Source organism: Mauremys reevesii, linkage group 7, assembly GCF_016161935.1.
Source record: "Mauremys reevesii isolate NIE-2019 linkage group 7, ASM1616193v1, whole genome shotgun sequence".
Classification (NCBI taxonomy): Eukaryota; Metazoa; Chordata; order Testudines; family Geoemydidae; genus Mauremys; species Mauremys reevesii.
Genome location: NC_052629.1, coordinates 18,992,585 through 19,011,675, shown reverse-complemented (window position 1 = coordinate 19,011,675; position 19,091 = coordinate 18,992,585). Strand labels below are relative to the sequence as shown.

The following is a 19,091-nucleotide window of genomic DNA, read 5'->3' as shown; positions in this document are numbered from 1 at the left end:
CCCCGCCACAAGCCTACCAGCCCATACCATCTCCTCTGAGTGCAACAAAGATGGACCCCAGGCAGCTGCTGTCTTGGAAATTTCCAGCAATTCCAAGATCCTAGGTACATGAATAAAATAAGTGCTCTCGGAAGGCTAGGAGGCTGGTAATTCCTCATACTTACCTGACATAAGAGAAGACTAGTACTATGCGATTGTATTCTATTTGTATTTGCCAGACACACTGTGTGATGAGACCGTTTCCAGGGTAATATGGGCTAGAAAACGACCCAGATGGATTTGAGAGGAAGCCACCACACTGATCTCCTATTGGAGAACATAAAACGAGAGGATGTAAAACTAAGATGATTTCAATTTGGTTTTAAAGTTCTGAATCTCTTTTCCCCAGGTGAGCCCAAAAGAAAACCCCTAATCCGAACACCCCCACCATCTATTGAAGTCAGTCAGTTAATTTCATTTAACAATTTTCCCGGATTACAATTTGGATCTATGTATTTCTGAACATTGGGACAAAAATCCAGTTCTTCCAGGTTTGTCTGGTCTGGAAACACTGCAAATAAATAAGTAACATTCTTCTCTTTTGGTCCTTTGGTATTTCATCTTTGACACACACAACCCTAAAAAGTACAGAGACAGAAGCTATTTGTATTCCTGGTCTTACATTAAGTGAACTTTTTTTTTTTAACCTCACAGTTCCATTTGCAGTTTAAGAGACAAAAGAGAGTCAGTCCCTTTTTGCCCATTTTTCAAAGTACTGATGAAAGATACCTTCGGCCAAATCCTGAGTATTCTCTGCTCCTTCTGAGGGTTTAGAATGGCACTGCAGAAGCTCAGTAGCTTCCTGGGGCACTCAAGATTTGTCACTATTTAAAAGCCAACGATATGCCACTTACCATACGTAGTACGTTCTCCCTGTGTTGTATTTCCAGGTGGAACTGTTCGTGTAAAAAGGTTAATATTAATAGTCAAGTAACACTGTTCCCTTCTATAACAATTCCTGATTGATTTTAGCAAAATGGTGGCATCAGCTGCAGAGTGTCAGGCACAAAATCACATCGCTTATTAAAAAATAAAGCAAGATAAAGTGGTTTGATCTATGATCCGTAGTGATCTGATTCTTTTCAGGATTTGCACAAATTCCATTGGAACAAAAGCACAAAGATCCCAGCAGTGGCAAGTCCATCTGTGAGGAAACACATACACAACCAGGCCTTTGGGGATCATCTTGGGGAGCAGTAAACACCACACATGGTGGTGCTCTGTGTGGCATAGGAGTGACTGAAATGCCCATAGAATGCTCTGGATTCAGCACATCACTTTGGCAATCTTGACAAATGGCACTTCCACAGAGGAGTTATTGGATCTGTCCTCCAAGGGGCAATGGTGATACCATCCACGGCCCTTCTATAAGGACAAATGCTTCCTACAGTACAATGGGGACAGACTGGCACAGAAGGTAGCATTTAGTACAACTAAATCTGGCCCAAGATGTAATACCTGGAGAAACTATATGAATAGGTAGGAAAAGGTAAATGTAGCAGGTTTTATAGAATAAAAATACCATTAGATTTTATTCATTTCTTTAAACATTTCTGCTTTTGAAAACAAGAACTCATGAGCCTGTATGAAGTTCTAGAATACTGACTGGCAAAAGCATTATATTTGTTGCCCTTCGAATTGACAGGCCAGGGTTCAGATCTGAATCCTGTTTCAGCCTCAAACTCAAACCCCAAACTCTAATTTAAATCTATTATACTAATACTTAGTTGTAGTGTTAGCATTACTGTAGCATACAGAGGCCCCCGGATTAGGATGAGGGCCCTGTAGGGCTAGTCACTATACATACACCCAGTACAATGCCCCAACTTGCTGAGAGTCTAATTTAAGACAAGAAGCAACAAGCAGATGGAACAAAAAGCAGAGATAATTAGGGGAGGGCGGTAACAAAGAAGAATAACTATGTCCACAATTACCAGGTTTTTTGGTGGGAATATATATTTTGTATAAGATGTTTATTAAACACACATTGTGGTACTTAAGTACCAATGGAGCCAACAGAAATGCTTAAAAAGCAAAAAATGCCAATATAGGGAACATCTTTTAGCCCTGCCTTAATAACACCTCTTACCCTAAGTGACGCTGGCTAATGTGATGTGTGTGAAGTCTATGGCTACACTGCAATTCAACACCCACAGCTGGCCTGCATCAGCTGACTCAGTCTGAAGAGATGTAAAACTGTGTGATAGTTCAGAGTTGGGCCAGAGCCAGGGCTCTGGGATAGGGGTAGGGTCTCAGAGCCCAGGCTCTAGCCTGAGCCCAAACATCTACACAGCAATTTGGGATTTTTTGTTGCTAACGTTTTTGACATTTTGACTTTTCCTCACGACAGCAAGGATGGGAACTTTTTTCGGTATCTCAAGAATTTTTCCATCATGGGGAACCTGTTTCCCACCCTGCTGCACTCAAAACCACCCAGAATGAGTCTCTTTGCCCCTTCTGAGACCAAGTGAAAGGCTGGGTGGACAATCATTTCCTCAGTAGCGAATGTGTTTGGTGATCCAAGAGAAAAGGCAGGAAGTTGGAAACAATTAATTGATTTAAGATTTGCTCTTGCGCTCATAGGGAAAATGAAATATGGTCTGGATTTACAGGGCTATAGCCTCCTTTTTAGGCACACAAATTCAAAGGGAAATAACGATAGGGAGGAAATAAATCCCTAGGGCAAAATTAAATGATGCTCTAAATTTACAAAAGGAAAAGAGTCTGTACCGAGATAGAACCATGAAATCCCAGAAGCGTCAACAGCATTACATAGTTACAATAGTACATCGTTTTACATCTGTAAAATGAAAAATGTTTTACCTGTTGTCCCCGATGCACTAGATGGAGGAAGCTCTTAAATGTAAAAGCAAATAATAGAATTTGATACAACCTTCAGTATTAGCAATAATCTATACAATCCTTAAGAACTTGTAAGCAAATTTCTGTACTACAGTAGTGTAAAACAAGTATGGCTCTGAAGTCAAGACAGTGAGGGGGAAAAAAATCAATCCTTACTGAGAAAAATGGACAACAGTCCTAACTTTATGGAAATCAAACTAACAAGTTCACACTGGAGGGAAATAGGTTCTGACACAGCTAGAAAGTGGAGCTAGAATTGAATAGGAAAACAATGGATGTCACCGTTCAGTTGATTTACTCCCCAACTTTGGGCATACATATAAGTCACCAGCGCCTTTGATAGTCATGACACCCCTTATTTTTCTATAGAAATGTAACAGTCTTCAGAAATGATTCTGAAAACAGAGAGAATTTAGTAGAGAATGCAATTCTTCCTATAGGTTTTTCTCACCCTCTTATATTCCTGCTGTTGAATTCAATACTTTTCTATCAAATCCTCCAGGATGGATTTGTTTAGCCTTTTTAAAAAGGATGTGTGCATAAAATACAAACAATTAATATAAAATGAATGTACTGCAATTTAATTCAATACAAGATCTCCTAATTGTCCTTAATCTTCAAGATCTTAATAGACTTGCCTAGTAGCAAAGCCAACTGATGCAATAGTGATGGGATGTGGAAAGGATTCTTTCCCTGACTCAGTTTTCTATAAAAAGAACAGGAGTACTTGTGGCACCTTAGAGACTAACACATTTATTTCAGCCTGAGCTTTCGTGAGCTACAGCTCACTTCTTCGGATGCATAGAAAGGAACACACAGATGCCGACCCTAGCTTTTGAGACAAAGTTGAGGGATGAACATTAGGAGCTGTCTTAAAGATTTTGACTCAAATGTATCCTTTTTATTAGACAAATCCAAGGACTGTGGTCTCAAATTAACATAAAATGTTAACCACCAATAAAATGCAGATTGAAGATAATAGTTATTAAATAAAAATAATCAAGCTTTAATTACACACAGCCCATTCAAATTAATAGATTAACAGTAAACATGTAAATCTTAGTCTTACCTGGGAACAGAGAGTTATAATAAGCAGAAAACCCATATTCCGAGTTATAGGAGTCTCTGCGTAATAGAACTGTCAGTGTGTTTGAAGATGATACATAGCTGAGATTTGACCCATTACAGATTTTCCCAAGTAAGGGGGATGCATAGAGGGGTCCATCATAGATTTCAATAAATTCCTGAAAGCAGTTCAAACTGTGGAAGTAAGTTAACAACATATGTTTTATAAACTTGTTAATATAGTCACATTATTTTATACCTCCATGTTATTCATTAGTCCTTTCAGTGATGCCAGGTGAGGGATTGCACAGATCCTTGTATTCCAAAAATCTAGGAATTCTGTCCCCAATCTCCCACATACCACTGTACAAAGGGATTTATTTAATCTAGAAATTAATTCTTCCACCTCAAACCCACAAAAGGCAGCCTCATGAAAAGTTACTTATTTGCTAAAATATAGCCACTGGAGTGTCTCTTCCCTTCAATGGATCCACCGCTCTTCCTGTCCTCTTTGAGGAGGAGGAGCAGCAGCAGCCTATCTGCTCCAACTCCTGCACATTGCATTCAGACTAAATCTACTTTGTTCTCCACTGAATCCAATGTTCAGTAACTGAGGACCTTTTGGAGCCTCTGAATGCATGAAGAGTCTCACTCATCGCTCAACATTTGACCACACAACTAGAGCTGGATGGATAACTGATGTTTAAGTTTGTGACAGTTCTGGTCAAACAGAAATATCGGGGAAAAATTGGTTCAACCCTAACTGAAACCATAAATTCTGAATAATTGCAGCAGATCAGAAAATTCAACAAAAAGTTTGTTTCAGGGGAAACAAAACGTTTAGTTTCTGATCATTTTAAACTTTCTTTTAAAATACAAGGAGAGGAAATGAAGGGATAGATTCAGAAAAGAGGAGCAGGTGATGCCTTCCGCCCCTTTGAACTCAAAGGTTAACTACATGGATAGAAAACTCTTCTTGAAGGTGGAAGACCTAAGTTCAAATTCCTGCGGCACATCAGGCAGAGGAGGGAATTGAACCTGGGTCTTCCACATCCCAGGTGAGCACCCTAACTACTGGGGTAAAAGTTACCTTGGGGCCACCACCACCTCCAACTGTTTTGTGAATGGCACCTAAATCCACTTGTAAACGTAGGCCCAAAAAGGTTTTATTTCCCCCCTGAAAATATTTCTTGAATGTGTGTCAAATTCACAAATAGTTTCAGGTAAAAATAAATTAAATTGCATTTCTCAAACAATAAGCTAGTTTTCCAAAATAGCTCACCCAGCTCTTCACACAGCCTGCCAACGAACTCCAAGATCCTCGAGGATGACTACAGTAAGAGATCAAGTCTAAAGAAGGGGCAGAGGCAACACTCTAATGTTGCTATCCATCTCTACCCATCTCATTGTGAAAGGACATTTTAGCATGGGACTAAGCTTTTCCAACCCAAAAAAATCTTTCTGCTTCTAGGAGTGTGAGAATATTCCTCTCTTGCCCGCCCCGCCACAAGCCTACCAGCCCATACCATCTCCTCTGAGTGCAACAAAGATGGACCCCAGGCAGCTGCTGTCTTGGAAATTTCCAGCAATTCCAAGATCCTAGGTACATGAATAAAATAAGTGCTCTTGGAAGGCTAGGAGGCTGGTAATTCCTCATACTTACCTGACATAAGAGAAGACTAGTACTATGCGATTGTATTCTATTTGTATTTGCCAGACACACTGTGTGATGAGACCGTTTCCAAGGTAATACGGGCTAGAAAACGACCCAGATGGATTTGAGAGGAAGCCACCACACTGATCTCCTATTGGAGAACATAAAACGAGAGGATGTAAAACTAAGATGATTTCAATTTGGTTTTAAAGTTCTGAATCTCTTTTCCCCAGGTGAGCCCAAAAGAAAACCCCAAATCCGAACACCCCCACCATCTACTGATGTCAGTCAGTTAATTTCATTTAACAATTTTCCCGGATTACAATTTGGATCTATGTATTTCTGAACATTGGGACAAAAATCCAGTTATTCCAGGTTTGTCTGGTCTGGAAACACTGCAATAAAATCCTTCTCTTTTGGTCCTTTGGTATTTCATCTTTGACCCTCACACAAACCCAAAAAAGCACAGAGATATAGGCTATTTGTATTCCTGGTCTTACATTAAGTGAACTTTTTTTTTTTTAACCTCACAGTTCCATTTGCAGTTTGAGAAACAAAAGAGAATGAGTTCCCTTTTGTTGTAAGCTGGCTTGCCCATTTTTCAAGTAGAGAAGAAAGATACCACCGGCCAAATGGCCAGTTCCTGAGCATTCTCTGCTCCTTTTGAGGTTTTATAATGGCACTGCAGAAGTTCAGTAGCTGCCCGGGGCATTCAAGATTTGTCACTATTTAAAAGCCAACGATATGCCACTTACCATACGTAGTACGTTCTCCCTGTGTTGTATTTCCAGGTGGAGCTGTTCATGTAAAAAGGTTAATATTAATAGTCAAGTAAAACTGTTCCCTTCTATAACAATTCCTGATTGATTTTAGCAAAATGGTGGCATCAGCTGCAGAGTGTCAGGCACAAAATTACATCACTTATTAAAAACGGAAGCAAGATAAAGTGGTTTGATCTATGATCTGTAGTGATCTGATTCTTTTCAGGATTTGCACAAATTCCACTGGAACAAAAGCACAAAGATCCCAGCAGTGGCAAGTCCATCTGTGAGGAAACATGTCCACAACCAGGCCTTTGGGGGATCATCTTGGAGATCAGTAAAAGCCACACACGGTGGTGCTCTGTGTGGCATATGAGTGACTAAAATGCCCATAGAATGCTCTGGATTCAGCACATCACTTTGGCAATCTTGACAAATGGCACTTCAACAGAGGAGTTATTGGAGCTGTCCTCCAATGGGCAAGGTGGTACCACCCATGGCCCTTCTGTAAGGATGAATGCTTCCTACAGAATGGGGACAGATTGGCACTGAAATTAGTACTGACGCGAGATATAATACCTGGAGAAACTATATGAATAGGTAGGAAAAGGTAAATGTAGCAGGTTTTACAGAATAAAAATACCATTAGATTTTATTCATTTCTTTAAAAATTTCTGCTTTTGAAAACAGGAACTCATGAGCCTGTATGAAGTTCTAGAATACTAATTGGCCAAAGCCTTATATTTGTTGCCCTTCGAATGGACAGGCCGGGGTTCAGATCTGAATCCTGTTTCAGCCTCAAACTCAAACCCCAAACCCTAGTTTAAACCTATTACTCTTATAATTAGTTGTAGTGTTAGCATTACTGTAGCATACAGAGGCCCCCGGATTAGGATGAGGGCCCTGTAGGGCTAGTCACTATACATACACCCAGTACAATGCCCCAACTTGCTGAGAGTCTAATTTAAGACAAGAAGCAACAAGCGGATGTAACAAAAAGCAGAGATAATTAGAGGAGGGTGAGGGCAGTAACAAATAAGAATAACTATGTCCATAATTATCAAGTTTTGATAAAACTGTTCCCTTCTATAATAATTTCCTCTTTGATTTTAGCAAAATGGTGGCTTAGCTGCGGCGTATCAGGCACAAAATGACATCACTTATTAAAAAAGGAAGCAAGATAAAGCGGTTTGATCTAAGATCTGTAGTGATCTGTGATCTGATTCTTTTCAGGTTTTGCACAAATTCCACTGGAACAAAAGCACACAGATCCCAGCAGTGGCAAGTCCATCTGTGTGGAAACATGTCCACAACCAGGCCTTTGGGGGATCATCTTGGAGATCTGGGCTCGAGCCAGGGCTCCGGGAGAGGAGTAGGGTGTCAGAGCCCAGGCTCTAGCCTGAGCCCAGACATCTACACAGCAATTTGGGATTTTCTGTTGCTAAAATTTTTGACATTTTGATTTTTCCCTCACGACGGCCAGGATGGGACCTTTTTTTGATACACCTCTACCCCAATAGAACGCTGTCCTCGGGAGCCAAAAAAAATCTTACCGCGTTATAGGTGAAACCGCATTATATCAAACTTGCTTTGATCCGCCGGAGCGCGCCCCCACGCCGCACTGCTTTACTGCCTTATATCCAAATTCGTGTTATATTGGGTCACGTTATATCAGGGTAGAGGTGTATCAACATTTTTTGCATGATGGGGAATTCGTTTCCCACCCTGCTGCACTCAGAACCACTCAGAATTAGTCCCTCTGTTATGAAGAAAAGTAGATATGACTTACGACTTATAGTGTACTCTGTAGTGGTTTGTCCAGAGGCTGATACATGCAAAAAGACAACAATAGTGGTGTTAAAAGTAAATACAATCCCCACTAAATCAAGATACTATTGAGCTTTGAGTCTGCATCCTCCACAGTCTGACACTGTAGAATTACGTAAGTAGCACTAAGAACACACACACACACACACACACACACACACACACACCAATAGCAAGTAAAGGAAGGATGTTAATACAAAAGATAAAGGCAAACTTAGAACTCCTTTGATAAACAGAAGTGCTATTTGTGTGTGTTGCTTCGTATGAAGTGTAGCATTACCAAAAACTGAGAGCAATGTAATTTCACAAGGGTTTATATTAGAAAGAGACCAAACCCAGCATCTCAAAATGAATTGGAGGTAGGAGGAAGCTGACTTCAAATCTCTTCACTTTGATTCTTTCCCACTGAGTTCTTTGTTGAGGTTATGGGGGCAAAATGAAGACAGACATATGCATGGAATTAAGTGGCAGACCACAGCTTTTATAAACTTTAACACAGAGCAGGAATGCTACCCACCCATCACCCATACTTTCTATACCAAGCATTTCATTGGTTCCAGTGGTGGAGGTTACAGGGCTCCTTACCATAGAATCCATAACTAGCAGCAGAGAGAGGGGGATCCTTATCATATAACCCATAACATGGGGTAGCTGTCTTCAATCTACTCTCCTGGACTCGGCTCTCTCTAAGTCCTAGGACCCTCCCCATCATGAAGGGGAGAGAAGGCGCAGCAGGGTGATGACCTCAGCCCACGAAGGCAACAAGGTCTGACCCTATTGCATGAGCCCAATGCCCACCACCAAAATCCCAGGTCTTTTACCTCTGGGAACTGTTCATTTTATTCTCTTCACTGACTGCATGGAGATAAATTCTGGGAGCAGGGGAATACAGGCTAATCAGAACCCCTCTTCCCCAGTTGGCCAGTGGATGCCACAGACTTTCAGGGGAAGGAGCTACCTATTGTCTCTTGGCCAGTGTCTCCCTCCCTTGCTACCCGGATTGTCCCCCTTTTACCATCAGCCCCATCAATTTCCCCCATCCACTGATGCTGGAGGGCAGCATATGGCAGTTACACGTATTTTGTGGTTGGAGAGTTATACCCCTATGCAAGAATCTGCCCATGCAGTTTTGGTTCCATGTCAGACCCAAAACTAGAAAGGACCTCACTCTTTTTGATAATTGCTATATTAAATAAAATCTATCAAAGATATTTTTAAACAAATAAAAACTCAAAAATGTAGAAGAGATCCAGCTGCTTTGATAAACACAGAGAGACAGACAGAAGAGTGTGTCAGAATATGCTGCACATAAAGAGGGCCATATTACAACTGTTACATACATACATATAAACCTAAGTTTCAGTTCATACGCAGTCAACACACAAAAGACCGTAAGTGTTGCTATGTCCCAGCTGCCTTAAGCCATTCTGGTGATTCAAAGCTTGCTGGTGAATCTGGCCCACAGTATTTTAAATAAAGTAACATTAATTAGAATAATATAGTATTATGGAAACATAAAGCCAAATAATATCTTACAAGTTTATTATAGATACTGTTGGGAGAAAGTACTAGAATAGTAATATAAAAATCTAAGGAGATTATGTGTACATAGACATAAATGATTAATACATGTGTTAAAGAAAAACATTAGTGAGGTATGTACATTTACAGAAACATTTAAGTAGTGTTAAAAACATTACTCGTTTTCTAAAAAAGTTTATAGCATATGTCCATGTGCCACAGCAACATAAATACATTATCTTTCTGTAGGAAACCAAACAGAAGTAAAGTCAGTAGAGAAAATTAACATCCTCTAATAAGAAAAATCAAATAATGGGAACTTCTCATGGGGAAGGAGGTAGGTCGGCTTTTAAGGTATTAGATTAAAAGGTTGAATACCATTTTCTATGCAAGCTGGAGGCAAAATGGAACATTGTAAATCCTTATAGATATAATGGATAGATGAATAGGTTAACTAGATTGCAAGGGTCTCTCAAATAGATTTAATACTGTACATTAGATCAAACAAGAGACCAAATCTTAATGTTTTGCTTGATTTTTACTCAGACCTTACTCTGGAATTGATGTCAAAACTTCCACTGAATATATAAATGAGTAAGGAAGAACATCATGATTTGGCCTAATCAGAATAAATAGATAAGCACGTAAAAGGACAATTTCATGACGTGATAACTCTAATCCCTTCTGAATAGATGTGCGCAAAAAGCTTAAATCAATCAGCCTCTTGACCTATATCAGTGTTACACCTCTCTCATTTGCCTCAAAGATTTGGAGCATGTTTTCATTTAGCAATTCAAATGGACAATGTAGCCATTAGGTCTCTTAGCTGAAGCTGGGCAAATTTAAGCAACCCATTATTTGGTAAAAGCCCTCAGTGTAGTAAGTGGGTTACACCCTTTCTTCCTCAAGCTGCCGTTCACTTCAGAAAATTGGTTAGATCATTTTGTTGGGACATTCACAGCACCTACAGTATATGCGTAGTGTATTAATGTAGAAATATGCAGCACATTAGATACTGTCAACCTGTTACCAAGGAAAGCAATACAGTATAAAATGGAAATTGATACAAGTTGTATGGTAGTCAGTATCAAAAACAAGCAGTTGTGATGTTAAAGATCAGACACAGTAAGCAACATCTGTTGTACATATTTAGTTTTTAGCATGATTTATGTTAAATTCTCTATCATATTTTGGAGGGGAGAGAGAGAGAGAGATGTTATAGTTTAATGTAGACAGTAGTAAAGTAAGGTCTCTTTCATTACCACTGCACGACTGCAATGGCCAGAAGGGGTGGAAACATCTCCTTTATTCTGCATTCACCTCTCCCTTTTCCCTGCCTGCTCTACCCTCAGCTTTGACTAAGGGGATTTAAACAACAGTTACACTAGCAATGAATGCCACCATTGTGCAAATTACACTTCCGTTTCACCAAAATCATTAACCACTCTTTACACAACAAATGAACTGGGTCCAAAACATTTAAGTAACATCTGAGACACGAGGTGAGGGAGATAATATATTTTATTGGACCAACTTCTGTTGGTGAGAGAGAAGTTTTTGAGCCACACAGAGCTCTTTTTCAGTTAGTCCATTAAAAGATATTACCTCACCACCCACTTTGTCTCTCCAATATCCTGGGGCTGACACAATTACCACTACACATAATGTAACATCTGTTCATTAAGCACACTGGAAAAGAAAGCATTATACAAGCACTAAACAACAACCATGGCATTAGTTGCAAAGACCAAAAACACAGGACCTGGTTCTCCTCACAAGGACACCAATGTTGAGCAGAAATAATTGCTCTGAAGTTAATGTAGTGACAATGGTATGAAGTTAGAATCAAGCCCATAGTTTTACTGAACTAAAGAGTTCCAGGAATTTAGGCAATAGCTTTTCTCAGCAGTATAGGCTGCCAAATTTTCTACCTGAATAGCTCTCTGAAAACTTGCCTTCATCCTTTTAGAGGTAAGGGGGGGGGGAAAGTGGGAGAAATCAGAACATTTTAGACACAATACCTGCATATAAAAGCAACAGCCAAATGAAGGTCACACAGTCATACATTTTGACTGGGTTAAGAGGTGCAAGAAAAGCAATGAGCTTCAAGATACACATTGCTTGAAAATATATAGAGGCAGCCCTTGAAATCTGATCTTTCCTCTATCAAATTAGTTACAAGGAAGTGCTACATTGGGGTCACCTTTTAAAAAAGCTTTTGCTGCCAAGCTGTTCCGGTAAACCATGATAACAATATAGGTGCCCTCAATGCTGCCTTGATTTCTTATCATTTACTCCAGAAAAGGCTAGCTTTAAGAAATTCCACATCATTTTTATGCTACTCTCTTTTTAAAAAAATGTTTAGCGACAGGTAGATTCTGGAGTAGAAGTTTAGGCTGGAAGACTTGGTCACCAGCCTGAAGAAAAATATTCAGCTACTCTCAGATCAGTTCATAACCTTTGCCTCAGGGCTCTGGTGGTTGTCCAACACCCACCCACACAAAAGGAAACGAAGTAATAGGCCTATTCCCAACACAAATTGTGGGGGCTGTACCCTAGCAGCTCAGGAGTCAGGGCCTCTTGCAGTCCTCTGTTGCTGTTATAGGAAAGTATTTTTGCAGTCCAGACTAGATGACCACAATGGTTCCTTATGGCACTGGAATCTATATCTCCCAAGCTAGTAAATCAGACCATCACCTTGTTGCCGGCACAGAGGCCCGAGGCGACAGCAACAGTGGTTCGTTGCCCGGTGTGCTTCGCCAATAAACACACCAAGGTGGAGAAGCAAAAACCAGGTTTATTTGAGCCCAGATAAGGTGCAAGGGAGACAGCAATCTCAAATCCTGCACACCGATACAAGCGGTTTCCCTCTCTTTATACATAACTTCAGCTAAGCATTCCCATCACCCCCACACTCCTCCTCTCCCCCCACCTTTCATTCCCATGCAGCAAATACACTTTGCAATAGCAATCACATGAAGCAGTTAAGTCATACTTGGCAAAAAACCACCTTAGCTCGTTAGCAACTTTTCTGTGATCAGTTATCTGTACTTTCCCACCGTGGGGGCTACGTTCTCATGCATATAACTTTAATTACAGCACCTGCTTTCTGCCTATCTTATTTAGTATTGGCTACATCTAGTATCAAGCAACCTTGCCACTGCCAGCAATTAGCACATAACACAAAAGGTTACAAAAGTTTAGTAAGGCTAACAAAAGCACTTTACATAAAGGTACTTTGGGTCACATAGGCCCAAAGCCATCCTCCCAAGTTACCTAGATTTATGCCTAGTGACACCAACAACCTGACACTGCTCAGCTGGGTTGGATGATCCCAGCACATGCCTGTGGGCTAAAACCCATGTTGCTGATACAGACTAACACAGCTACCACTCTGAAACCTTAATAAGGTTCTTTAAATGCAATCTTGTTTAATTTTAAAATATCAGCTTTTATCTTTCTCTCTCAAAACTATTCCCACAATTTTATTTTGATTATTAAATATACATTTATAATATCCATCACTCCAGTGTCCTGATCATATTTTAGTATTTCTGCTCACCAAACCCAAGCCTTAATATACACTTGAATATTCTACTTCTTAAAGATTTAAGTAGCTACCATTTGCAGAACTCTGCTGATAAGTTAGTTTGTATTTAACAGTGGATTTGCTTAACTGAATCTGACACATACAGTCCTGTTATGCTGTTTCCATGTATTTTTAATGAGGAAATATTACACAATCCATCCATAATTCCAAGGAAAACTAAACACTGGATGTAAGTGTAGCCCCTCTTCTGAAGTCTCTTTCCTTTTTTCTCCCTGATTCTTGCTATCACCTGTATTTAGAGTGGCTTCTCCTATCCCCTTGCACAGGCTGGGTCCTGGGTTCTTATCTGGCAGCAGGTGCCTCAACCCAAAGTGATTCTCCAGTGTGTCAAATACATAAAGGTGCTGTCCCTTGAGAAAGTGAATAATATTAGCTGGCAAGGATTGTAAAGCCCAATACACAGGGAACCATAAAATTCACAGAACTAACGCCAGCAAAGGAACATCACACCAAAACCAACAGTATAACAAAAGGCGGCTTTATTGAGAGCAAGAAAATAGGATCTAGGGAACAAGAGGCTTAATAGTTAACCTTGATAAATAAACCATCTCCTCACATCCCAGCACTAACAACTTCTCCAAACCACTCCCTCCCTGCACCTCCCCAAGGCAGATGGTAGGCTGAGGTTGAGTGTCTCAGTGCCGTGGTGTTGGCCAGCTTAAGCTAAAAGTTCTCTTAATCTTCACCCTGGGTGGGGGAAGGTTATTTGCCTGACTCCCTGCTTCCCAGGTCTGAAATTTTCCCAGGGGGGGTCTCAGCTGGCTCCTGCGAGCCAGCACTGGGTCAGAGCTCTCTCACAGCAGTGCAAGAATCCCCTTCGGTGCGGAGAGGAGTGGGAGTTTTGCAGCAACTCAAGAACCCTGAGCTGTGCTGTATCCCTCCCAGATTCCAAACCAAACAAAATCTCTGAGTCAGGCTGTCCCCTCAGAGTGGGTTGTGTGGCCTGGGTTTGTCACCTAGCCAGTAGATGACTCATCCAAATCACTCCAGGAAGAAGCCTCACCATTGGCTTCAGTAGGGATTTCTAGTCCATTCTGACCCCACTCCTGACTGCAAGCATGCTGGGTGATGTGGTCAGAGAACTTAGGTGAGGGATAGCTCAGTGGTTTGAGCATTGGCCTGTTAAACCCACGGTTGTGAGTTCAATCCTTGAAGGGGCCATTTAGGGAACTGGGGTAAAAATCTGTCTGGGGATTGGTCCTGCTTTGAGCAGGGGGTTGGACTAGATGACCCTGAGGTCCCTGATAATCTATGATTATAGCTGTAGTCCTTTCAGGGACTGCTGAATTACAGTCTAAAGGTCCAAGAGCCAGGAAGTTCAAAGTAGGGGTATAAGAGGGGTCCCTACTCACACTGGGGTGCCCCTTGTGGTTCCTTTCAAATATAGCTCCCCTCACCAGATGATGCTACCTTCTATTTCTCTCTTGCTCTGCAGCATCTCACACTCCAGGATTGGCAGTTCTCTTCATGGTTTGGACAGGTCATTGGGTGTTCCCAGCAGTCCCCTAAATCAAAGTTACACTACTTCTCCCAATCACTGGTAGGGGAACCCAGACCCACCCTCTACTCCAAGGTCCAACTCAGGGATTCCCTAATCAACAGCCACTGTCTACTCTATTCCAAACCTTGCAGCTATTTCCCTGAGTCTCTGCCTCTCTGATTTCTGCTCCATTACCCTTCTAGGTAAACCCTTCCTTCAGAACCTGAATCTCAGAGCTTTGCCTCTTCCCTTAAGGTTTCTTTTCTTCGCCAATACCTAGAGAGTGAATGAGTAGAGACTTCCTCACTACAAGACTTTCCAGTCTCAACTTACTAGCTTTGTACAAGCCCAGTCTACACCTGCTCAGCTGAGCAGCATCTTCCATTAGGCCTTGTCTAGCCATTGTAATTGTCCCACAGGTGCAGCCTACTAGATTAACTAGCCCCTTCCAATCTATCTTAATCCCTTCAGGTGAGGTGTGGAGTGAACACCCTATGGAGGGGGCAGGGAATTACATAAGTACTGTAGGTTTAGTTACAAAATTAGAGTTTAAACATACAGCAGAGATTGCTGAATATTGCAAACAGAGTGCTTATGGAAAGAATCCATGGTAAAATTGTTTTCACTGGACTCCAGTGCCTCATATTACCAACAAAGGTTGCTCAAGAAATTTGGCTGTGCTAGGCAACACTTTAGTGTGATGCTACTCCACCCCACTCAAATTCAGCCTGGTCACCCTTCCATCATGAGAGAGGGGTGGCCAGGCCAAATCTGAGTAAGGGGATGTTTACACTATGGGATTACTCCAGTTTTACATAATTTGATTTTTGGAAACAGAGTGTATAAAGTCGAGTGCATGCGGCCACCCTAAGCACATTAATTAGGCCCTAGCCCAGGACTAGGGCTCCTAGGCACTATGGTAATACTGATAATTGTTGGTTATGTCATTCTCATAAGTTTTGATTGCATTGCTAGGCTGTTTTTCTGCTGTGGTTATCTTGACAATGCTTTGGCCTTTGTAAATAAACAGATGATTTTAATGGGACCTAGTTTTCTGAACAACTCAGCACTGCAAGTGAGAGGTTCACAATCGGGCCCCACGTGGTAGAGTGGAGGGGGATACATTCACTTTTCCCTGGTAGTATCTTTCCTCTGAGGCATGGAATCCATTTGACCAACCAACTTATCATAAATTTATTGGGCACTGAGAATGTCTGTGCTTTATAACTTTGCAAACTTATGGGGTTTTTTATATCTTTGAAATGGAGCTTACAGTAATTGAACAAAATGTTAAACTACAGATCAAACAAACTGGAAATCAGTGGGTGTGAAAACCTGCCTGTTAATTGCTGGCATAATATTTTGCTTATTTGTTATCAACAGTGCCAAGTATATGTTTATCTTAGGAAACAAAGAAGGTGTTTGTTTTCTCCCCCTTTTCCAGCTCTCAAATGGCAAATATTTCAGATAACCCCTAGGCTCTTGATGTACCCTCTATATCACCTTGACATGCAATTTTAACAGTTTTAATGAGAAGAGTCACCATTATGAACCTGCACAGATCTAAGATGCACCCAGATTTGATTTGAAGAGGGGGAAGAAGTGATCTACACACATTGCTTGTATCCCACTCTCTGTGAACATTATGACAGAAATCCCTTACAGCACTGCCTATCACCATCCATTTCTTCATCGGTCCTCAGCAGGAACAGTTTGCTCTGTTATACCAGTGTACAGCTGTATTTCCTCCTTCATCACTGCATTCCAAATCAGCTTCATAAATACTCATTGGCCCCAATGTGCAGCGCTCGTGCTAGGCATAAGCAGACTAAGCAATTGCTGAGAGCCCTGAGCAGCTTAGGGGCCCACCCCATTGGCTTTTTATTATAAGAACTTGCCTACTTTAGTATTGGGAGGCCAAACATATTCCTGCTTAGGGCCCCCAATGGCTAGCACTAGCTCTGCCAATGTGCCAGCTGGGCTGGTTCAGGGGGCCTCTGCATCACTTTCATAGGAGTCCTCTATGCCACTACAAAGGGGTCACTGCACTGTGTCAGCAACTTTTGTCAGGCCTGGCATACTCATTCCTCCTCACACACTGGTGTGACGATAGTTATTTAAAAGTGAAATGCACTATATGGTTTGAAATCTAACAACACACGTCTCATTAATATTACTGTGAAATGTTTGTAACAACACTGTAGGTGCAATTATAGATACTCTCTGATATTATGTCTTGGAGACTGAGAAAGGAGCCAAAACAGGGTTTTTCCATTGTGAAAGTCTATACTCTCATGGTCACCCTTTTACAAGGCTATAATAAATTTTGTATGAAGTATGTCATGTGAGGTATCATTTGAAAACTCAATCTGCTGAACATTACTGTCCTGGTACAGTAGAATCTCAGAATTATGAACACAGAGTTGTGAACTGATCAGTCAACCACACACCTTATTTGGAACCAGAAGTATGCAATCAGAGAGCAGCAGAGACAAAAAAACCAACAAAAACAAAAACAAACAAAAAACCACCAAGCAAATACAGTACAGTAATATGTTTAACTACTAAAAAAAAAGGCAAAGCAGCATTTTTCTTCTGCATTGTAAAAGTTGCAAAGCTGTATTAAGTCAATGTTCAGTTTTAAACTTCTGCAAGAACAATAACATTTTGTACAGAGTTACAAACATTTCAGAATTATGAACAACCTCCATTCCTGAGGTGTTCATAACTCTGAGGTGCTAGTGTAAAATAAGTGTGATAACACTGTATGTAAAGTTATAAGATTCTACTGTATCGCATTGCTAAGTTTAGAAAAGCAGGCACAGATCAGTTCCTCAGAAACAATAGGCAAATTGATGCCTCAGTCAGAACATAATCAGATGAGCTATCACCTAGTTAAGTGGCCGTTCTTTGGCAGGTGTGAGCAAGACATTTATATATTGGCAAAGACATAGACCCCTGAAAGAACACTGAATTGAAGGAGCGGATCTGACTAGAGAGCATCTAGCCAGTAGACTGCAAAAAGCATGTGGTGAGAAAGACCGTTGCTTTGAATTATTTTAGCTTCATAAGTTAGATGCTAGTTAGATGTTAGTTACTCTGAAACATGTTTGACTTTTTATTTTCTTTGTAACCAATCCTGACTTTTATGCATTACTTGTAATCACTTAAAATCTTTCTTTCAATAGTTAATAAGCTTGTTTTATTGGACCTGTGAGTTTGGATTAAACTGTTTGGGAACCTCCACTTGCGATAATAGGGCTTGTGCATATCATTTTCCATTGATAAAATGACAGTCTTTATATGAGTTTGTATTGTCCAGTAGAGAACTGGGAAGTACAAGATGTATATAGTCTTAACTATTCTGTAAGCACCAAGAGTATTTTTTTTTTAAATGTCTAAATTACTTAAGGGGCCTAGGACCATTGATTTTCAATGGGACCCCTAAGTGCCCCAGGCCAGGTTTTCAAAAATATTTAGGCAACTAAAGATGCATCAGGGCAACTACTGAGACCTTCAGAACAGCTCCCTAATTCCCATTGAAATCAACGAGCCAATATGGGTAAAATAATATCCTCTGTTGATGGAAGGGAAGGTTTGTTCCTTCCATCAACAAAAGTTGGTCTAGTAAAAGATATTACCTCACCCACCTGATGTCTCTCATATTCTGGGACCAATACAGCTGCAACAGCGTTGCAAATAACATTGAAATCAATGGAAGTTAGGCACCATGGTGCTTTTGTAAATCCCAGTAGGCACCAATCTGCATCCAAAAGTACCCAATAACCTAAAAAATCTGAAATTAAGTTATTTTTGAAAATGGGATTTAAGCATTTTTGAAATTATTATTCTGAGGTGAAATAATTCTAAGTAAAGCAAGAACAGTTCACAGCTCCTGTTCATTAGGTCATGGCAGCTACTGATTGTACAAATTATTATAATCATCAGTGTAGACTTGTATATGTATCTCACTAGAAAAACATATTAGCAGACACCGAGCAGAGAATGCCCCACATCCCGTGAAGCACTCATGACTACAGCAGAACAAATAATGGAGGAAAGTATGTCTAATAATTCACTATTAAAAAAACAAGAAATTTGTGCAATCAGCTCAGTTCAGAACTCAGGTTTCCATGTGTCCCCTTCAATCAATAATGCAAATAAAATGCATATGTGGATGAAGAATGCTGTGGAATAATTAATCCGAAAAAGGAAAGCAAGAAGCAAGCATTGCAGGGGCCAGGAACGGAGGAGAACTAGAAATGTTATAGA

The 19,091-nt window shown here is 40.6% G+C and overlaps 2 protein-coding genes across 3 annotated transcripts in view; both read right to left on the bottom strand.

The window, feature by feature from the left end:
• Positions 1 to 15,161, bottom strand: part of CUZD1 (CUB and zona pellucida like domains 1) — a 30,869-nt gene extending 15,708 nt beyond the window's left edge. Inside the window, exons 1-8 of one of the 2 annotated variants that reach the window (XM_039547237.1) lie at positions 14,750 to 15,161; positions 8,171 to 8,206; positions 6,376 to 6,417; positions 5,630 to 5,771; positions 3,971 to 4,161; positions 2,863 to 2,895; positions 894 to 935; positions 165 to 306 (exon numbers count right to left, since the gene is read on the bottom strand). In XM_039547237.1, coding sequence (XP_039403171.1) covers positions 165 to 306; positions 894 to 935; positions 2,863 to 2,895; positions 3,971 to 4,161; positions 5,630 to 5,771; positions 6,376 to 6,417; positions 8,171 to 8,206; positions 14,750 to 14,777 — 656 coding nt within the window. In that variant the 5' untranslated portion in view covers positions 14,778 to 15,161. The remainder of the gene's footprint in view (positions 1 to 164; positions 307 to 893; positions 936 to 2,862; positions 2,896 to 3,970; positions 4,162 to 5,629; positions 5,772 to 6,375; positions 6,418 to 8,170; positions 8,207 to 14,749) is intronic. The other variant, XM_039547238.1, reaches the window with a different exon arrangement.
• Positions 1 to 19,091, bottom strand: part of LOC120409344 (deleted in malignant brain tumors 1 protein-like) — a 131,574-nt gene that overhangs the window by 64,712 nt on the left and 47,771 nt on the right. The window lies entirely within an intron of this gene.